At 35.5% G+C, this 22,687-nt stretch overlaps 1 protein-coding gene across 1 annotated transcript; it reads left to right on the top strand.

The window, feature by feature from the left end:
• Positions 1-15: 15 nt before the first annotated feature.
• Positions 16-21,063, top strand: TMEM106B (transmembrane protein 106B). The gene is made up of 8 exons (XM_059933941.1): positions 16-255; positions 2,563-2,784; positions 5,878-5,941; positions 9,836-9,995; positions 13,069-13,209; positions 13,467-13,516; positions 14,262-14,315; positions 15,077-21,063. Exons 2-8 carry the CDS (start codon positions 2,565-2,567, stop codon positions 15,213-15,215), a joined length of 828 nt encoding a protein of 275 aa, XP_059789924.1. The 5' UTR covers positions 16-255; positions 2,563-2,564; the 3' UTR covers positions 15,216-21,063.
• The last annotated feature ends 1,624 nt before the right edge of the window (positions 21,064-22,687 follow it).

Below are 22,687 nucleotides of genomic sequence, written 5' to 3' on the forward strand. Positions count from 1 at the left end.
CGTGGTGCACGCTTCCGGGCCACACCTCCTCCTCTCCGGGAGCGCTCTGCGCAGGCTCGGGTGCAGGTTGCAGCAGCGAGGGGCCTCAGCTGTTGAGGTTATTGTGCTGCCCCTCCCCCACCCGTGCCCCGCGGCGACCCAGCGCTGCAGGCCCGTTGCTCTAGCCCCAGCACCCGGGACTGCGGACTCCGTGACCCTGTCTTCGGGCCTGTCCGCGCCGGAGCAACTCGGGACTGCGTAGCACCCCGCATGCCGGTGAGCGACCCGGGACGCGCAGCCTCCAGGTCCCCTTTTGGAGCGGGGCCGAGCGGGCGCTCTGGGAAGAGCCGAGCCGGATGAGGAGGTGGAGGAGGGGAGGCTACGGGGCCGCTGGGCACGCGCGGAGACCGGGGAGGCGCTCTGAGCTGGGTTATGGAGGTGTGTCATCACCTCTTAGCCGGGCCCAGCTTCCGGCCTAGGGGCTCCGGGCTTCGGCCCTAGCCGGGCGCACGGGAGAGATTCCAGGTCCCCACACCTTGAGTGGCCAGGTGGCCCCTGGTTTTCCTCTTTTTGAGTGTTCTTGCCCGACTGCATGTATCTTATCTTTAACCTTTCCAAAGTAGGCAGGCTGTAACCTGGGTTTTGTTGATGTAGCTTATGAAAGGCGCCGACTTCCTTCGTTCAGAAGATCACGACCCATTTAAATTGGATGGAGTCATGTACTTTTTTTTCCTTTTTCCGTAAGGAGTCTAAAGTTCGGGTTGGTTTTCAGTAAATTACAGGAATTTGATAAAAATATTGAGCACAGCGCTCTAGCACCTCTTTATAATAAACTAAGGAGTCTCTGGGAATAAAAGTTGTTAAACTTAGCAGTGCTCTGGGGAAAATCCAGTAGGGAGGGCAGGGACGCCCAGTACCTGACGAAGTCTGGCACTTGTCCATTAGCCTTGATGAAACAAACACCAGTCCAAGGTCGAAAGTATCAAGGCAACTGTTACGTAAGTATAGAAAGCAGGCCCAGACTGAGAGCCACCTGTTTTTGCCTTGTGTCTTTTCCCTTCTTAACACATTCCAGTGGGAGGCACCCCATACCTCTGTTAACTGAGATCGTAAAAGGGTGCCGCTGAGGCCCATTGATCCCAGCTCATCTAATATTCCACATAGGCCCCAAGGTCAAAGTGTGTGGGGACAGTGACGTTAATTCACCCCTGAACCACCTGTGACTGGCAGGTATTGGTTTGGCTTGCATGTAATGTCTTCGAGCAAAATCAAGAGAAAATAATGCATTTTTAGGAGTCATAAATCATTTACGTTTTTGAACTTAATGGGCAATGTGTATATAAATTTTTTCAAAATAGTAAAAATCAGCATCTTTATTCATCCTGAAGTTTTCAGTTTGTCTACTAGTCGTATAATTTTTTATCCTGCTGTTTACAGTGTGTTTGGGTGACCCTAACACATGGATGGCATGCCAGTTTTAAAAAGCAAACTTTTCTTCATAGCATAAGATAAATTGAGTTATTCTGAGTGTCAGTTTTCCTCATTCACATCAGTTAGAATTTTTTAAAGAAATATGTCTCTTTATATGAATGTCTTTAATAACCTATTTTTAGGAACTGATAAAAAATATATGGTCAAATTTAGAAAGAGAAGGAATGTATTATTTTTAAAAAATAAAAAAGCTTTCCCCCTTTGTTAATTTGTCCTCAGAATATCAACCGATTAGAATATATGACTTTTTAAGTTTTTTTAATCCTTAAAATTGTGACTTTAACTGCACTGTTACTGCATTACCTACCTACGGAGGTTATTTTGATATAGGTACTAGCACTAATTATTTTTATTTGTCTTTAAATTTATATTTAATTTCCCTCCTGTATTTTTGATACTGTCATCCTAAAATTTTGAAATTAATGTTCTAAATTTTGCTGCTTTGTATTGGTGAATTATAGTCAATATTTTAGAATATTAATTTCATAATTTTAACTCCACCAACTGTTGAATGAAAGAAAAATCTGGAGGTTTGTTTTTTGAGCTGTTTTTTTGTTGCAAATATTTAAATGTTTAAAGCAAGAAATGTGAGGATGAGAAAGATTGGGGATTTTATTTATCACATAGGGGCATGAATTTTAAAAGGCTGAAAAATACTACTTTGATATTTCCTGGTGATACCTAGTTGTAATCTGCCCAAAGCAAATTTGCCTTCAGTGCTAATTGATTTAAAGGTAGAATGTGTTTTTGTTTTACTCTAAGAAGAGTGAAGTCCATGTGTTTCTTTTCAGAGAACTCTGAGAAAGTGGAGACTTTTGTCAAATTTTAATGTTGTTTGAAAGCCCATTCTTATCATAACTCTGATATGATATCATTTCATAATATTTTGTTAGAAAAACACTTTTGAACTCTAGTAAATGGCTCCCTTGTTTCAGACATTATTTTGATTGAGTATAATTCTAATCCAGATAGGATTTGAACGCTCCCTTGAAGGTTGTTCTAAATTAATTTGATCAGTATAAATATCCTATAATGTTCTTGAGTATACTTCTTGACTGAAGTTTACTGTAAGATTTTTTTTTTTTTTCTTAGACATGGGAAAGTCTTTTTCTCATTTGCCCTTACATTCAAATAAAGAAGATGCTTATGATGGAGTCACATCAACTGAAAATATGAGGAATGGATTGGTTAATAGTGAAGTCCATAATGAAGATGGAAGAAGTGGAGATGTCTCTCAGTTTCCATATGTGGAATTTACAGGAAGAGATAGTGTCACTTGCCCCACTTGTCAAGGAACAGGAAGAATTCCTAGGGGTATGTGTTATTGCACTGTTTTTTCTTTAAAGAATGATTCCAGGTGTTTGCACAAATACTATAAAATCCGTGGGTCTGAGCACAACCCTTTATGTTTTAAAGACTTAGAATTACAGTTAAAACTTCATGTCAGTTATCTTCAGTCAAAAGGACACGAAGAAACAAAGATTTTAATTAGGGTCCTAAAGCAGTAATGAAAACCACTCTTCTACCTCCACTATCTTTTCTTTCCCACCTGCAATTATAGCAGATATGCACCATCTCTTGACTGTAAACTTTTAGTCCTATTTGGCATCAGTAGAAGTCATATCACAGTCACCTTGCCATATTGAGTGTTAGGAGCAGTTTAAGTAATGTGGTGACCTAATATTTTTGATTTGTTATTTAAAGAATAATAATAAGATGGTCATGCACTAATTAGTTATTTTTTAAAGGATCTACATGAAGAGGGATGGTATATGAAGATGAGCCATATAGGGAAAAAAAATCAGTTTGTGGCATGTCATAGGGGAAGTCAGTAGGGAGTAATCTCCACCTGCTGTTTGTAGGCTACTTTAGTAGCAATGGCAATAAGTAGCAATAGTAAAAGTACCTTGTACTATTCTCATTTTCTGCTTGGTTGAAGTTGTTATTTGACCCTGGAGAGACCCCGAGGGGAGGACAAAATAACAATATAAGGCTTTATCTTTGCAGAGGTAGTAGGTATTTGAGAATAAAAGGATTATTGTAGTTAAAGGTATTAATGCACCAGGCTGGGGGCAGGGGGAGGGCTGGAGTCTCGTTTTTGCAATCTGGATACTATATTTTTGAGGTATAGCTAGTAGGCATTTTTAGCAGCCTGGATGTGCATTGTGGATAGTAAGATTGAGGAGGAATTCAGAGGTATTTTTTGTCTGAGCAACTGGAAGAACGGAGTAGCCATTTATTAAAATGGAGAAAAGAAGGTTTGAGTGTATGTGTCAGGTGAGAGATCAGGAGCTCAGTTTTAGATATGTACGCTTGGAGATGCATATTTGACACCTAAGTGGATAAGTTCAATAGGAAGTTAGTTATAATAAGGGCCTGGAATTCAGATGCAAGGCCTAGGCTGGAGTCATCAGTGTATAGATGATACTTTAGGTGAGTTGGATGAGAGCACCAAGGTTGTCAGTGTGAATAGAAAACGGAAGAGACTTTAGCACCGAACCTTGGGGCATTGCAACATTTTGGGTCAGTGACATGAGAAAGAATTAGCAAAGGACACTAAAAAGAGCAGCTAGAGTAGAAGTAGGAAATCCCTTTGTCTGTGGTGTCCTAGAAGATAAATGAAGAAGATGTACTCCTTGGTAGAGGAGAGATTGATCAACTATGTTAGACCTGATCAAGTAATGTGAGGACTGAGAACTGGCCATGGGATTTGGTGATTTAGAGGCTACCTTTAAAAGCAGTTTTAGTAGCCTGCAAAAGAATGTATAGCATGTGTAGAGTAGGATCAAGAGTGCATAGAAGGAGCAAAATTATAGTCAGAAAATAGCTTTTTTGAGGAGTTTTGCTGTTTTAGAGGAAAAGGAGAGAAGAGGTGGTAGCTAGAGGGGGCTATACATCAGGAGAAGAATTTTTTAAAGATGGAATGAATAATATGTTTGTATGCTGATGAGATTTTTCCATAGAGAAAACACTGATAATGCAGGCAACAGAGGACAATTATTAGATCTGGTGCACAAGTGCAGAGGGCTGCTCCTCCAGAGGAGCATGGGCAATTTGCTCCTAGCAGTAGAAGGGAAGGTAGAGTATATGGACGCAGAGGCAGGTGGGTAGGTGGGTAGATGTGGTGGTAGCTTGTGGAAGTTCTCTTTGCCACATCATGAGCTGAGAGTAAGGATAGGGGAGAAGATACTGGAGGTTTGAAGAGAAAGCGGAAGTTATGAAATTGTAGTTTGGGAGAGTCAGATTAAGAGTATGCACTTTTTTTGGGGGCCATGCCACACGTCTTGCGGGATCCCTGACCAGGGATTGCATCCGGCCCTACGGCAGTGAAAGTACAGAGTCCTAACCACTGGAATACCAGGGAATTCCCCAGATTGAGAGTATGAACTAGAGAAATATAGGTGGCATTTTTAAGGGCCACTTGAGATAGTAATCTAAATGAGACTAGTGAGCATAGTTGTTTGTTTTTCTTTATCTACTTTTAGCTGTGTGGATATAGGCATAGTAGCCAAAGCGTTGGTTTTAACCAGTTGCAGTTTAGACAGATGAATACCACCAAACAAGATAGGATATGTACACACACACACACACAGATACATATTGTATATATTATTTATATGTGGGTATGGTAGGGGGAGTGTAGATGAGGGGAGACTTGTGGAGGGAGCAGGGAGGAATAATGAAAGTATTATGGAAAGCTTTAAAAGAGAACTTGACTGCGGTGCTTTGATAGTTAATACAAAGAGCCAAGTTGTGCTAAGATTGGAAAATGGGCATTTAAAAGTCCATTTATCCATTAAAGCATATGGATAATGCTCAACCCAAGAAAGAAATGCTGAATTTTGAAGTGACTTAATGTGGAGAGGGGTGTGACCTGAAAGAGTCCTGGAAGACTGTGTATAAATAGGGGTTCTTGGAGCATGAGACTTAATATGTGTCAGTTTTGGTTTTCAGGGGAGATAGTGTAGGAACCTCTGCAGTTATAGGGGTTTCAGGACAGCGGTAACAATATGTTTCTTCTGCTCTCATTCAGATAATCAAATTGAAGTCTTAATGGAAAACTGTGGGGAATAGAAAACTGATTGGGTGAAGGAAGGCCTGGTAAATCCAGATCTTCTGAAAGCTGGGACTTTTTAGATTTTTTTTCTCTGGAAGAAAGAGTTACTCTTTCTCATTCTTTATAATATTTTTATTAGCTAGAAATCTAGGTATGAAAAAACACAATATCTGCTTTGGAACTCAGCTGCTACTGGATAATTTTTGAAGATGTTGAGAGCAGTTTACTAAAGGAATGAGATGAGAACCAGATAGTATTCTGGTCTTTCCAAACCAGACTTTGATGAGGAACCACTATATTTTTAATTAATCATGTTAATAAATTTCTAAATCTAATTCTTTTACTTTCAGGACAAGAAAACCAACTGGTGGCATTAATTCCATACAGTGATCAGAGATTAAGGCCAAGAAGAACGTAAGTGATTATAAGAAAATGGCAGGGTTTTTTTTTGTATTTTTTGCTTTTTACATTATGTATAAGTAAATATTTTAATTAAAACTATTCAAAGGAAAAATGCTATCAGGTTCTTAAGTTATACCATCATATACTTTATGTCATTAAATAAAAAAAGGATTCCTGATTGTGGTAAGTTCTTGAAAAGTACTTGAGAGAAATGGTGTAGAACACAAGCCAAGGAAATTGAGCATAAATGTAATTGGAGTCCCTGAAGAAAATCAAAGGAGGCAAACTGAACAAATAGCAAACATTTAATTCAAGATCACTTCCCTGAAGTAAAGCAATACGTGAATCTACATATTGAAAAGACAAGGACTTCCCTGGTGGCCCAGTGGCTAAGTCTTCGTGCCCCCCATGCAGGGGGCCCGGGTTTGATCCCCCGGTCAGGGAGCTAGATCCCGCATGAGGCAAGAAGATCCTGTGTGCCACAACTAAGACCCGGCACAGCCAAATAAATAAGTAAATATTTTCTTAAAAAATTAAAAAAAAGAAAAGACAGACCATAATTTTGGAAATAATCAACCCTTCTTAGTGAAATTACTGGACTTCAAAGGTAAGAACAAAAGACTGAAAAGCCCCTTTGAGCATCCAAGCAAAGGATCAATTAATTTATAAGGCACAGAAAATCAGATTGGCATGTTACTTCTTGACCACAGTGCTTTAAACACATAAGCAGTAGAACAGCATGTCTAAGTCTTCATGGAAAGAAAATGAACCCAGGAGTTTATAAACAGTCAGTCTGACCCTTTATTATGTAATATATAGACAGTTACGAATGTGCAAGAAATTAGGGTTAATTTCCTAACCTTAACAAGCAGAGGGAATAGCACCTGAAAGGGCCAGAGGAGTGGTCCAGCCTTCAGATGTATGGCTAAAGTAAACAGTGCTGTGGGAAAGTGGTAGAGATGAGGCTAGAGAAAATAACAAGGACCAGATCCTGGCACCTGTAGTAAGCTAAGAAATCTGAGAACTTATAGGAAGCTCCTCAAGAATTTTTAGGAGTTTCAGATTTTTAATAAAAAACAGTAACTCTCAATATGTAGTAAAATTATAATATTTTGGGAAAACTGTGGTTCTTTGTAAGTTGGAGTTGTGATGAGGTAGCCAAGAAATTCTTAATTGCTTTTGTCTCCATACTTTAGCTATGTCATTTAATCCTCGAAACAAACCTACAGGTTTTAAAATGGAGGAAAAGAGTTAATTACCTAAAATACTGCAAATATGAAATGGCAGATATAGAATTGTAACTTTAGTCCAAATAAACCACACAACCTTCATAACTTCATCAGTACTGTATACTTTGCAGGATTCTGTTACTGTCCCTAGAGCCATAAGAAAAATTATTACTGATGAGTTTTGTAATGGAGATCTATGTACTTCATCAGTGAACTAGCCAATTTTTCAATTTGGTATGAAATACTGAGAGGAATGTTATTTTATTGTCCCACCAGGTTCAGTAATATTTGTTATGGCTATAAGCTTTGGGTACAAAGTAATTTAGAATACTGATTCATATATTCACACCTAGAGCTGACTTACAGGCCCTAGGTACCAGACCGTGGTGGGCTCACCTGCCTGTGAGAAATAAAAACACTAAAGTGTAAAAAAATCCAACAAAGTTCACATTTTTATCATGATTTTTAAACTCTTTTTATACCTTTTTAAGGTGTTTTGGTGTATAATGGGTACTATAAGTGTGTGTTTAAACTACCTATTAGGTAATCCAGCAGTGATCACCACCCTACTCAGGTTGGAAGTCCAGAGTGAGTGAGTGGGAACTTCTCCCTTTGCTCCAGACAGCAGTATAGGTCAAGTGGTAGTGATTTAGTGAATTCTTGTTTGTTTTATTTTGGTTTTGTTTTTTGTTTTCTGTTTTTTTTAATTAATTTTTTTTGGCTGTGTTGGGTCTTCGTTTCTGTGCGAGGGCTTTCTCTAGTTGTGGCAAGCGGGGGCCACTCTTCATCGCAGTGCGTGGGCCTCTCACTATCGCGGCCTCTCTTGTTGCGGAGCACAGGCTGCAGATGCGCAGGCTCAGTAGTTGTGGCTCACAGGCCCAGTCGCTCCGCGACATGTGGAATCTTCCGAGACCAGGGCTTGAACCCGTGTCCCCTGCATTGGCAGGCAGATTCTCAACCACTGCGCCACCAGGGAAGCCCTTTATTTTGTTTTTTGATAAACCATTTTGCGCTCTTTTCTTAACTTCGGCAACTTAAAATACTCAGAAACATTTATAAAACATCTGCAAGAGGTACTTGAAATAACTGTTGTGAGGGATAAGATGAGATCCATCAGGGCGTTTAGGTACAAATCTCTCTTTAGGGAAGAGAGGATGGAGGAAAGGATAAAGCAAGAATTTTTTGGATGGCTAGAATATAAGGAAAAGATAAAGTAAGTGACATGCAAGACAGAAAAAGAAACCAAAAGAATGGTGCTATGGGCTTTGACAGAGTGCTGTTTATTGGAGAAACCAGGGAAATTCTTTCGTCCCTGAGTGTCCATGGGGAGATTGCTTCCAGGAGCCCTCGCATATACCAAAATCTGCTGATGCTCAAGTCCCTCATATAAAATGGCATAGTACAGTCGACCCTCCACATCTGAGGTTTCAAATCTGTGGATTCAACCAACCATAGAGGGAAATTTTGATCCATGGTTGGTTGAATTCAGGGATTCGAAACCCACAAATACTGGAGGGCCGACTGCAGTGTCTTGAAACTCTAGTTTTGATGGTAAACTTAAAGATAAGAGGCAATTTTCATCTATGGAAATAAAGAGTGAGAGATGGAAGAGAAACACTTCCATCTGGGAGGCAGATGAATAGCAAAGTCACGGGAGTTTTTTTTTTTTTCCTTGTCTTATCTCTGCATAATAATATCCCCTTTCTTGATTTTAAAGAAACAGTTTAACAGCATCTTCAAAGCAGACATGATTAACGTAAACAATATTTTTAAAAAGGAGTACAGGGACTTCCCTGGTGGCGCAGTGGTTAAGAATCTTCCTGCCAATGCAGGAGACACGGGTTCGAGCCCTGGTCCGGGAAGATCCCACATGCTGCGGAGCAACTAAGCCCGTGCACCACAACTACTGAACCTGTGCTCTAGAGCCTGTGAGCCACAACTACTGAGCACGCATGCTGCAACTACTGAAGCCTGCGCGCCTAAAGCCCGTGCTCCGCAACAAGAGAAGCCACTGCAATGAGAAGCCCGCGCACCACAAAGAAGAGTAGCCCCCCCTCACCGCAGCTAGAGAAAGCCCATGCGCAGCAACGAAGACCCAATGCAGCCAAAATAAATAAATAAATACATTTTAAAAATAAATAAATTAAAAAATAAATAAAAAGGAGTACATAAATACTTTCAGATGAGGAGACTCAAAACGGACTTAGTGAGACTGATGAAGCATATGGTTATGTCATTACATTTTTAAGGGCTTCATAGGTGCTTCTGACGAGCAGTCACCTTAGGGAATCATATAATGGTAAAACTCAATGTGAAAATTCTGTTTCAGTGAATTCATCAGGGAATCTTGAAATCTATACTTTTATAAAGCTCCCCAGCTTGATTCTAATGAGCAGCCTGGTTTGGGAATCACCACAGTAAATGTTCTATCTATAATAAGCCTGAAATCCTAGTCTGCAAAAAGGTAAATATGTCTTTTAAGGAGACCATTTTAACACTTAATATATTCATAACTAACCCTGTTCAATACTTTTATAATGTAAAAAGTTGATAAAATCATACATCTTTTCCTGCTGGTATAAAAGGGGAAAAATTCAAAATGAAAATGTCTTCTCTAAATGTTTCATTATGTAATTTTTGATGCATGTATATTTAAATATTCCATTTTCCTTTTCAGAAAACTGTATGTGATGGCTTCTGTGTCTGTCTGTCTGCTTCTTTCTGGACTGGCTGTGTTTTTCCTTTTCCCTCGCTCTATCGACGTGAAATACATTGGTGTAAAATCGGCATACGTCAGTTATGATGTTCAAAAGCATACAATATATTTAAATATCACGGTAAGTACATATTTATATTAAAAACATTTGACTTCATTCTTTTATCATGTTAAGCAGCACCTTTGTCCTTATTGAGAGAACATTAAAGGTAACACTCAGTTTTCTTTCTGTATGTCTGCTGTATTGACCTTTTCTGTCATTTCTGATTGTGCTGAAAATGGCAAATTCTGTGTATACAGAATCATTTAGCATTTGAAGATGCCTTTGGGAGGGTAAAATAAACAAAACAGTTAATTACTGGGAAAAAAGTAATTAGTCTATTTACTTTTCAACATTTGACTGAATAGCTTCTAGCCAGACATTAACATAGTTATTAGTTCAATAGATGTTATACATGTAACATTTTCATTTCCTTGTGTTTTGTGAAACACAATTTTTGCCATCTTTAACAGACCATTCCTTTGTTTTAAAAGGTAGAGAACAAGTGACTGTTTGATTTCTCTTGCAAATTAGTATGTGTGAAAATTTGTGTTTTTCAGGACAGTGGTTTTTAGGACTCTACAGCCTTCCCACACTTGAAAACAAACAAACAAACACCTCAGAGAAGGTCTTGTACCTGTTTTACATGTTAACATTTATTTGAAAAAAGCATGGTTTGCAAACCACCGCATTATTAAAAAGGAATATATATATTGCTTCAGGCTTTAAGGTACATCTGTGTGGCAGTGATTTGTTTGGAAGAGTGATATTGGACTTCAGTTGGTTTTCCTCAAAGAGGTGGTTGGTATGCTTGAGGTTGAGGTAGAGATGCCTGTGGTGCTGGTTGGGAGGAGGGGGATTTAGAGGGACAGGAAGTGAAAGGGAATGTGTGTTAAAGTGGAATTACTACTTAATTATAGGAAAAAAAGAACTCCCATGAATTCATTTATCCTCATGGCGTACTGTCAAACGTTGTCAACCTTTAAAAAACACACACACAAATTTTAAAAACCCTGGGAATTCCCTGGCAGTCCAGTGGTTAGGACTCTGCACTTTCACTACTGAGGGCCCGGGTTCCATCCCTGGTCGGGGAACTAAGATCCCTGATATCCCATAAGCTGGGACTTCCCTGGTGGTCCAGTGGGTAAGACTCTGCGCTCCCAATGCAGAAGGGGCCCGGGTTTGATCCCTGGTCAGGGAACTAGATCCCGCATGCATGCCACAGCTAAGAAGTCCACATGCTGCCACTAAGAAGCCTGCATGCCGCAACTAAAGATCCCGCGTGCCGCAACGAAGACCTGGTGCAGCCTAAGTAAATAAATATTTTTAAAAAAAAGATCCCACAAGCTGCACTGCGTGGCTGAAAAAAAAAGCTATATACATGGAAGAAATACATATGCATAAAACATAACACAGTACTAATTGTAAATCATTTCCTATCATTGGGGAATTATTGTTGGGTATTTTTCCACTTTAACAGCCATTTGGAAAAAGGAACAAATTTTCCCTTTTTGTGTGGTGTTTAAAACAATGGCCCGATATTTTTGGGCAACCTCCGGAGCCTGTTTTAGTATCAGATAACTGTAAATTTATAATGAAAAATAATAAAATCCATGTGCTGGTCCCTTTTAGATACCAGAAAGTATATTTAAATGTAAATATCTTACTTTATTTTAAATAATTATTCAGGAATTCCCACATTTTGGGGTACTAGTACTTGACTAAATTGAGAAAGTGTGAACATTAAATAGGAAATAGGTTTATTATATAGATAAACATTAGGTTTACCTGGATGACAGATAAAAAGCTGAGATTTCTGTAGGTTTTCTATCAGTATTTTGAAAAATGTAATTATATAGTATTACTTTTGTTTCTTAAAATGAGTAGTATATATTACTACTCTTACTCTTTTTTAGTAGTATTTATTGTCTTTCTACTTACGAATATGTTTAATTATCAATAAAAGACATTTGAAAAATACCGTAATGTATATCTTTACTTCTATCTAGGCCTGACTATTAACATGTAGTCTGCCCTCCATATCCACCAGTTCTGCATCCATGGATTCAATCAACCTGATGGAAAATTTTTCTTTTTTAATTCAGAAGAATTTTTTTTTATAAATTTATTTGTGGGTTTTTTTTTTTTTTTTTTTGGCTCTGTTGGGTCTTCATTGCTATGCACAGGCTTTCTCTAGTTGCGGCGAGCAAGGGCTACTCTTCATTGCGGTGTATGGGCTTCTCATTGTGTTGGCTTCTCTTGTTGCGGAGCATGGACTCTAGGCACACGGGCTTCAGTAGTTGTGGCATGCGGGTTCTAGAGCGCAGGCTCAGTGGTTGTGGCACATGGGCTTAGTTGCTCCGTGGCATGTGGGATCTTCCCGGGCCAGGGATTGAACCCATGTCCTCTGCCTTGGCAGGTGGATTCTTAACCACTTAACCACCAGGTTAATTTAGCCACCAGGGAAGCCCTATCTGTTATTTCTTGATTTAACATTTTTCTTTTTTATTTCGTTGACTATTTTCTAAAGTAATTTGAAACAGTTGTTTTAAGTTAGAATTGCAAAAGTTGGCCCCAGCTGTTAGTTAAGTATAGAAATGATACAACTGCATTTCTTTCCAACCAGTTTTGAATCGATCCCATTTTTTCTCAAAAGTGACCTGCTAGAAGTCTCTACTCATGAAGTTAAAATACCAATTTTTTTTAAATGGAAAGTTTATTTAAAGTTGTGTTTAACATTTTAAAAGGTTGTCTTTGTATTTAATAGAATCGGAAGTAGCTTAGTCTGTGAAGATGTACGTCTTAACATTTAGAAAAATTTAGATGAAATTTTAGAATGTTTTTTATTGAATTTTTGCTAAGGCCACAAATACATTTTCTAACATTCATTTTTCTGTATTCTTGTACTATACATTTTCTGGGCCTACTTTTTAAAAGTATGTGTTCATTGTAGGCCTTTTATATACATAGTACTCATGCATAAAACCAAATAATTGGTTCATTGAATGTTCTTTGACATTTTTGGTGGTACTTTCCTTCCTCCTAATAAATTAAGCATAGCCACAGCTGGAGAGTCATCTTCTGTATTAATTTTGATTCATGTTATGCTTATTCTAAGATAACCTGTACATTTTGTGCCTCCTTTCTTTTTCAGAACACACTAAATATAACGAACAATAACTATTATTCTGTTCAAGTTGAAAACATCACTGCACAAGTTCAGTTTTCAAAAACAGTTATTGGAAAGGCACGCTTAAACAACATTACCAATATTGGTCCACTGGATATGAAACAGGTAAGCTTCATTCATGAAATACTTTGGAGGAGTTAAATGAGTCTCAAGTTTGTGTATCATATTAACTTGAGGGAGATGGGGGATTTCCTAAAGACCTAGACTTTGAAAAGTATCCCATACATGTGTAAGAGAAAGTCCTAGAATCAAACCCATAAAGGGAGAAATTTCCAAACTCTTTGAAGTTATAAAATGTATCTGAAATACTTGATGTTTTGATCCTGTTCTCTATTGATTTATTTTTATTTTTTGCCCTTCAGATTGATTATACAGTACCTACTATCATAGCAGAGGAAATGAGTTATATGTAGTAAGTTCTGATTTTTAATTATTTTCTCTCATTAAATTATAAAGAATAAGTGTGTGTAGGTGTGAATATATATATATGTTTAATTTCCCATCATCTTAGAAGTGACAAGACCACATTTTGGAATATTCCTTCCAGCCTCTGATCATCTCTGTTCTTCTCTTCTCCCTTTTCAACACGTATAACATTAATGTATATATACGTATACACATAATTTTTTTTTCAGAATTAGGATCATATACACCATGGCACTTTTTATTTACTATGTTATGAGAATCATAATCTCACATATTCTAGTATTTGTTTCTGTTTTAGTATAGGAGGACTAAAATTGCTAATGATGTTTAGAACTCTATTGCTGGTTTGAAGTTGTAAAGGTTTTAAATTAGGTCTAAATGATTATTAGCTCTTGTTAAGTAAAAAATAGTGATAAATTTTTATCATCTTTTCATATCAGCCTGATTCTGCGTAACTAATAAACTGGTTACCAAAATTTCAAAAGGTAAACAAAAAGAAATAATAAGTAGACAACTCTGTAACTGCTGTAGTATGAAGGCATAGAATAAGAAGCCATGAAAATATTAATCATCATTTGAGATACAGAAAATGCTCAACCATTAAATGCTTATTTATTATATCTTAATAGTATTTCTATTAGCTCTAACATAGGAAGAGGAACTGTAATTAAACTATTTTAAATTTATAATGTCATAGTTTGTATTTATTCACATTGTTTTTTCTTTAACAGTGATTTCTGTACACTGATATCCATCAAAGTGCATAACATAGTACTCATGATGCAGTAAGTACGGATTTTTTTTTTGAAAGATTCTTTGTTTAAAAACTTCAGATGTATAACATTGGCTTAGAGTATACACATCTTTATAAATGCTGTCTCATTTGGGTTTTAAGCCTTACAGGAGTGCAATGAGGTGACGTAAATAGTGCAATGAGGTGAAGTAAATAGTATCCCACTTTACACATGAGGAAATGGGAGCTCAGAGAAGTAGTGAGGGATCACACAGCTGCTAAATAGTGAATCTGGACCTTGCAAGAACTTGGGAAAATGGTAGAAATTGGGATAGAAGGATGAGCTCAATACCCAATTCCTTGCTGCCTGTGGTAAAGGCAGTAACAGTAGTGAAGACCAGTAATGTTACTGGTTTGCAAATTGGGTGTTATCCTAAGCCATGAAAACATTGTAGGTTATAGGTTGGGTATTTGGGCCATTAGCTAACATTTGATTAACCTTTTCCTCTGATGAGAGAACTGTGTGATTATTTTTTAAGAGTGCAGTGAACTAAATATATTTTTAATTAAAGATAGGTGTTTTGAAAAAATACATTTTTGTATATAATTATTTTTGGATAGGGCTTTCTCAGCCAGCATTCCTGTTGTCTGTTGGGGAAATATTCCCTAAGAGGCCCATGTCCACAATATTAAGTTATCATTAATCAAATAATTTCTCCCTGGAGAGAATTTTGATATATAAAGTGTTCTCACTTTAGAAAGCTTCTTTATATATAACTATTCAGTGTTTCTCCCCATTTATTTTATTTTTAGAGTTACTGTAACAACAACTTACTTTGGACACTCAGAACAGATATCCCAGGAGAGGTACCAGTACGTTGATTGTGGAAGGAACACAACTTATCAGTTGGGGCAGTCTGAATATCTAAATGTACTTCAGCCACAACCGTGAAAACTGAGAGATGCACCTGGAGAAGAAATACCTATTGATATTTTCCAAACTCTGAAGGATGAGGTACTTACTTCCTGATAGGAGATCTTAAATTGAACAACCTAAAGTTTACACTTCTGTTTTAAAAGTAGAGCTAAGAGTATGTGGACTTGTAGGTTATTACAACTCTCTACTCTGTGTTCATGGTATTTGTACCAGGATCTTTTACTTGAATCTAAATTTACTGATTGGTTTTCTTTGCTCCTGGTCCCCAAAGGGGAAAACTAAGACTTCTCCTACAGGATAATAAATAATTATTTAAAATTCATAGCTCTAAGCACTACTGAAAACATAATTGATGATTTGTGATGAACATAATTATGTGATGAACATAATTTGAGAAACTTTATTTCTGAATGTTTTTATAGAAAATTACTGTGGGCCTATTCATGAAGACATTTAAAGAGTAACCTTTTTTTTCCTGTTTTATAAATTCCCATTGCTACTTGGTAGTATTTCAGCTATATGCTATTTTAGCTTTTAGCTAAATGTTTTTATTTTTTCATTTTGAAATCCTACTCATTTGCATGTTTTTGTCAGTCTTACTTCAAGCTATTGCTTGCATAACACTTAATAAACCAAAATAATCTTTGCAAAATTCTGTACCTAAAATTTTTAAAAACCCCTAAATAATGTGTTTCACATGTCTTTCCGTGTTAGTTATAGTTGTATGAAATTTTTATGTAATCTTCAAACATAATCATTTAATGTACAGTATTGTAAATAAATTCTGCATGGCTTTTATGTAGCTTTAACAAACGTCAAATAAAGTGGTACAGATTTAAAATATAGTAAGTTGCTCATAAAAATTTTTAAAAAAAGGAAAATGATATTCAGAAACCTCTAGAATGTATGTTTCCAATTATATATTAGATCAGGCATAACATAGATTTGAAATAAAATATTTTGATGCTCCACTTTTTTTAATGTTGCTTTTCATACTAAAGAATTATGAATACACTTACTTTTCACAACTGTTAGGTACCCAAATCATCAATTTTATGAATGTTTCAGAGGAGGAAGTTATTTCTTTGGTAAAATTATCCAAGAAATCCTGTTATTAAATTACAGTGGCTATAGCAAAATAAAACCTATATTATGCTTTTAAAAATTTAATTACTTTGCACATCATGGATATCATGCCCCTAGCAGTTACATTTTTAAAGGTTTCTACTTTTAGTTTGGATTTTATTTAAAATTGTTTTCAAGTGTAAATTATTGACTTATTCATTTTGCTATTTTATATTTTTAATACCATTTTGCATTTGGGCTTTTTGCCTTTTTGCTTACCACGTTCTGAGTACCTTTTAAATACCTACCACTGAGCATAGGGGCTGACTGTGATACCAAAACCAGTAAGTGGCTTGAGAGTAGTTTCCTATGTTCCTTAGTGACAGAGATCAGGTTACCCCTCTCCCTACTCCCAAAGTGCCTAACATGGGTCTGAAACATTCTTATTTATAAGTCTGACTCTCTCAACTATAGAACATGAGCTTTATTTAATTAGTTAGAGCTAATGAAGCCCTCCTTTCTGCCTTTAAACCTACTCAGGTTTCCCCTTACTTAGCTTTCATATTACTTTCTCTAAGTTTTCCTCAGTGAACATTTAAATGGGTGAAATGCACTAACTTCTTTTTTTTTTTAAAACTACTTAGTCTTCCCTTAATCCATTGCTAACTCATCCATCCTTAACTATTAAACTAAAATCACCCCTTTAAATTTATTATGGATTTTGTAGTCCAACCCAATCTTTAATATTTTTTCTATGTTTTTTGACTACTCCCCTTCTCCTTGAAATTGCACTTTTCTAATGTGTGTGTTCTCTTTGTATTTTTCATATCATTCTCATTTCATTTTTTCTCATTCTCCTATCTTTTGATATCTTTTAATGAGTAGTATCCAGACCCTCTTCTGCCTCAAAATTTCTACTCCTGTATCTTCAACAATCACCTATATTAGGGCTTCCAGCTCTGTTTCTACATACCTGACCAGTAACCTATCTAGTTTCTCATTTAGCTAATGACTTAGAGATAACAGTATTTCAGTGACTGTGTAAAAATCAAACAATGTTAAAAATTTTTTTATCATGTTTTGTTCTCACCTGCCCTTATGTCCCATTTCTTCAAAATCATCCTTCAGATATGCCTCCTTCAAAAATCAATCCTGATTTATTTTCCTGCTTTGTATCTTTTAACCTCGGAAAACTATATAGTGTAAATTAAATGGACTTTTCTGTTGATGTGTAGCTTTAATATCCTTTTAGAGTGCATGCAGAGTATCTGCTGAAGAGTCAGAAAAGTGAGAGAACATTTGCTTTTACTGACTTAGTTTTGAATTTTTTTATTCATTCTTTAAATTAAAAACTCTTTATTACACCTACTTTCTGTGGAGTTCAAGTGAGAAAAAAACTGGAATTTAAAATAAGTTAAAAAAAAAACAGTAGTAGAAAAATAAAGATCACCTGTGACTACTTTCAAAGAGGGTTAAGTAACTGCCAGAAGAACCCTAGAGCAAAGCAGGCTGTAAATTAACAAAACTACAATAGGCACATTAAGGTGAAGCAGACTTATAGCCATTAAAAAAAAAATCTGGAAAGGATGGATGAGGCTTTAACTTTTCTTAGGTCATTGTCCAGTGCAGTTTCTTATGTGGTAATAGGATTTTTTAAAAACGGCTCTCAGACCTTATTCAGAAGACGTGGTAAAGATGTTACAATTTTTTTTTTCTGATAATTCCAAGAATAAATTTCTCGTAAATTGCACCTTAAATAGACTGGTCATTCTAACCAAATCTAATACGTAACCAGCCTACATGTTTTCATATTACATTTATATAGCACTGTGCCCTTTCAGAATTCTTTCATATGTTTTTCTCATATCATTTGCCATAGTCCTGTGAGTCAGAAAAGGAGGGTAGTAGGATCCTCCTCTTTTAGAAAAGGAAAAAGAGGCATGGAGAAGTTGAGGGACTTGCTGAAGATCTCATATTTAGTAAATAGTTTAACTGAGGCCAGACCTAGTTTTCCTGTCACCCATATCTGTGCTCTGTCACTTAAAATGCCCATTGGAAAGCCCTGTTGACTCAGGTTACTGTAAATAAAAATTAGAGAAAACGTTCACGTAGGTAATGGTGACAATCAGAATAATACTGATGGACTAAGATTTTGGGTATCTTGAAACTGGTACCTTAAATGTTTTAAATGGGAAATGTAAAATATTTTGGAGCATGATCTGTAGATTAATTTTCTGTTAAAATTTAGTACTCTGTGATCATTCCAGTAAAGATAATAGATATGTTTCAGAGTAGACTAATTATAAATAATAGAGATTAGTGGATTGAGATTTGAAACAGTTAACAGTTTGAAAATAAGAGATAACAGATAAACTGCTTGAAATGTCTAAATAACCATCTTTACTGTACTACATAACATGTAAATGGCTGTGGTTTTATTTGTGTTCATTTTTTCCATGTTTTTGTTTGTTTAAGCCAATGAGGTAATTATTTTCTCTAAGAATTCATGACAAGAAAATAAAATTCATTTCAGATCTTCTGAATTGTAGTCTGGGAATAACACAGTGTGGTGTTCAAATAGATAGGAAGTGACTGCCAAAACATGATAAAAGTAACTTAGGAGACTTCAAACATCAGCCTAATGAATCATTTGTGGTTCTTAGCCTTATCATTATTGCAGTATAATTCTGGATGTTTAATTGGAGGACATGTCCCCAACTTTCTCTCATGCCATTTTGTTTGTTTGTTAAAAGTTTTAAAATAATTCTTTGTATAATGACTATATCTTATTTAAGAAAATGGTTTGTTAGGTACTTGACCCCAAAGTCACTGCTCAGTATAGCTAATATTTATTGGTTACTCACTGTGTCACATACTGTACTGTACTAACCTTTCATGTGCATTATCTTATTATCCCTCAGAAGAGTTCTTTAAGGTAGTTACTGTCATTGGCCCCCCATTTTATCTCTGAGGAAATTGAGTTTTAGAGAAGTTAAGAAGTATGTATAAGTTGGAAAGTGGCAGATTAGAGATTCAAAACAGGTCTGTTTGACTCAAGCATCATTGTTCTTAAAATAAGCATATTTTCTTTCTAGCCTTTGAAAATGTTTTAGTCATAAAAATGTATTGGATATTGCACTTAATATAGAAGACTGAGGTTTTTGATAGTATTTTGAAGAATACTATTAAGATGCTTTATTATTTTGTAGATCTTTAATATAAAAATGTTTATCATTTTTTTTAGCTATTAATACTTATCTGTTAGATGGATTTTTTCTTTATAAAAGATATAAAAATTTAAATTTACAAATATATATCAGGCTTCCTCGATAAGCAGTATGAATTGAATTTCAAGTTATTAGGTTGTAAGCCAAAGGTTACTCACCAGAATGTCATGATTTTTAGCTCATAACATCTGGAAACAGTAACTACTTGGCTCAAATACATCTAAGAAGAATTAATTTTATTTCTCTCTCTTTTTTGTAATATCAGATTTTAAATGAGATGTTAAAATATTTTAAGGAAAAAATGTTTGAGAGGGTGGGATAAAAAGACTGAAACATTATTTCTTTAAAAAATGTATTTTTACATGAAAACAAGATATATTTGCAATGTGTTCAATCAAAATATTCACTTCTGTATCCCAGATCTACATATTTCAAAGGAAAAATGTTCACTTGTCAGCTGAAATTCCTGATTAGAACTAATATTTGTTTATTTTTGTGCTTAGAATGTAAATTTCACAGTGGATTTTTTTTTTTAATTTACCTTTAATTTGGATAAAAGCAAGTGATATATTTATATACTACAGGGATAAAAATGGTAATTTTCATTTTTTAAAAAACTACCAATGTGATTATATTTTTAGTTCTTTTTACTCATGTTTAGCACAGGCTTTAAATTAAAAAATACACTATAGGCTGTATTGACCCAAAAAGTATTCCATAAATTAATTTAACAAATATATGGCAAGTTTTTCATAGCTATAGCTAATTCTTCTAGAAGGAAGTTGTTGCCTTCTGTTTAATTACATTAATTGAAATGTGTTTAAGAGAAATGTTTTCAGCATATTTTGTATACTGAAAAAAAAATAGGGTTAGTATTGGGCCAATGGCCAAGAGGTAACGTTACTACCTTGTAGACTGTTACAGTTCAAATTGTCCCACTTCCCCCAGAATTTTAGAAACTAGAAGTCTGGGAGATGCTGTATCAGCCGTACTCTGGTGATTCTAAATGCTGTAAGTACTGTTCATCTTTTGTTATTGTGTGAGATGGGAAAAAATGCCAGATTGCAAAAGATGCATAATTTCATTGTATAATGGTTTGTTTTAGGCATAAAATATCAGCAAGTCTTGTCTTGTGTGTTTTGTCTTATATTTCCTCATAGAACTAAATTAAGTAAGATTTTGGGAAATGATTTTAAATGCTTTCCGAGTTGACGTGCTTGGTCAGATATTTGAGTGATGGCATTGCTGAGTAGACTCTAACCCATGATTCTAGTTGTGGAATAAAGAATAACGTAGAGCGTGAGACTATGTTTGGGCACTTACTCTTTGTTTATATTAGGTATTACCCTCCATCATAACATACTTATTAAATTTCCAAGTTGGTCAGTTCTATAATTATAACTATTGTTGCTGTACCTGTAACAAAACATGCTTATGATAGTAAAATGAATAGAAGTGCCCCCAAATACTATTTTTTTAATTCACTTGTAACTGTTCCTCTTATAATTGTGTATGACAGAATCAAATTTGTAAAACTTTTAGCATGAAAAATAAAATTTGTATCAGTCAAGTGTCTTGGTTATGCTTTTGAAATTCTCTTGACATAAACAAATCAGTGTAAATATTAAAAGTTCTTCAGCTTAAAGCTTTTAAGTTCCTACAGTTGTTAGCCAAACTGCACTTTAACATCATATTTGATTTCTTTTTCTTTCATCTACTTAGCTTCCAATTTGTCGCCTAATTCTATCTATTCTACCTCTCTAGTATCTCTGGAATCTGTCTCATAGTTGAAATGTCTGTTGCTACTACTCCCTAATTTTTTATTGAAAAAAGCCCAAGTCCTTACTGTGGTATTAGGAATCTTTTGTTATCTCCCCACAACCTAAATTCACAATCTTATTTCCTATCTTTGCCCCTCAGTTATGTCCCAGGCAAATTGAGATGTTTGCCATTCCTGGGAAATAGTTCTTTCTTTTATCCACACTTTGCTCATTCTGTTCCTTTTTTCCCAGAAAATTATGTAACCATTTCTTTAGTCTCCCACTCTTACTTATTTTCCAATACCCAGCTCAAGTGTCCTTCCCCACTCTCCTTCTCTTCCTCCAAACTTACTGAAACATTTGGGGACATATTTCCACATGTGTACTTTGAAAAGAATTGCCTAATCACGAAGATTTTTGATTTTGTTTTTGAACTTTAACTTTTTGTTTTGAACTGAACTTAAAACTTGTTTTAAACTTTTGTTTTAATCATTAGTTATTCAAATACATTTTGCTCGCTTAGAGTTAGTATTTTCATTAAGGTTTTAAAAATCTTTTATCAAGTAGAATGATCTGAAGTTAGATGATATGTGATAAAAAATATCTTGGTAGAATGATAGGGGTGAAAAAAAGATTTATTATATGCATGTGCTTTACCTTGCCAGTTTCTCAAGAAAGAAAGAAGAATCATTAGCAAATTCATGAGGGTTTTTTCCTGGTAGATTTCTGTTCCTTTGATCAGTGGCTTTCAGAATTTCTTTTTAAGTTGTAAAACCTATTTTTTATACAATGTCTTACATAGAACCCCAATATGTGACAAAATGTAGCCACTTAGATTTCATTGGGAGAAGACTGGCAGTCCTTCACTACTCATCTTCCCTAATAGCCCCTGAAGCCGTTGGTCTAGAGTATGATGTAGTCACTTCTTTAATGATAACTTAGTGCAGTTTAACAAAACTGCTTTGGTTTATGACAAACATATTTCATACCTGGGCAAATATAAGCTTAAATTTATATTTTATGTTTATATTTTATAAATAGCTTTGAAAATGACCATAAAGGGAAAAACAAATTAATTCCTATTTTCTAATGAGTTATTTTCCATTCTTACATATATTTCAGATTGTTAGTCTTCAAAGGGAACTTCAAAAAAAGTTTGAGACTTTGGGCAATGTGTATCATCTTAAAGTGATTTTGTTATGAACAGTCAAACATTTTCATTTCATGAATTCCAGATTCTAATAGAATATATTGATAATAACATTTTTGAGAAAAATGCCCTCAAGGAGACTAGAACTATGAAGAATTCTAATCCCATATCTGCTTCATATTTAGTTCTTAAAGTTTAAAGGGTACACTTTCCAAATAAAACTGACTTTTTTGTCTTATTGATAATTTGTAAATAACTATTTCTACTGTTTAGAATAAAAACAAA

This window comes from Balaenoptera ricei, chromosome 9 (genome assembly GCF_028023285.1).
Source record: "Balaenoptera ricei isolate mBalRic1 chromosome 9, mBalRic1.hap2, whole genome shotgun sequence".
In the NCBI taxonomy this organism is placed as follows: domain Eukaryota; kingdom Metazoa; phylum Chordata; class Mammalia; order Artiodactyla; family Balaenopteridae; genus Balaenoptera; species Balaenoptera ricei.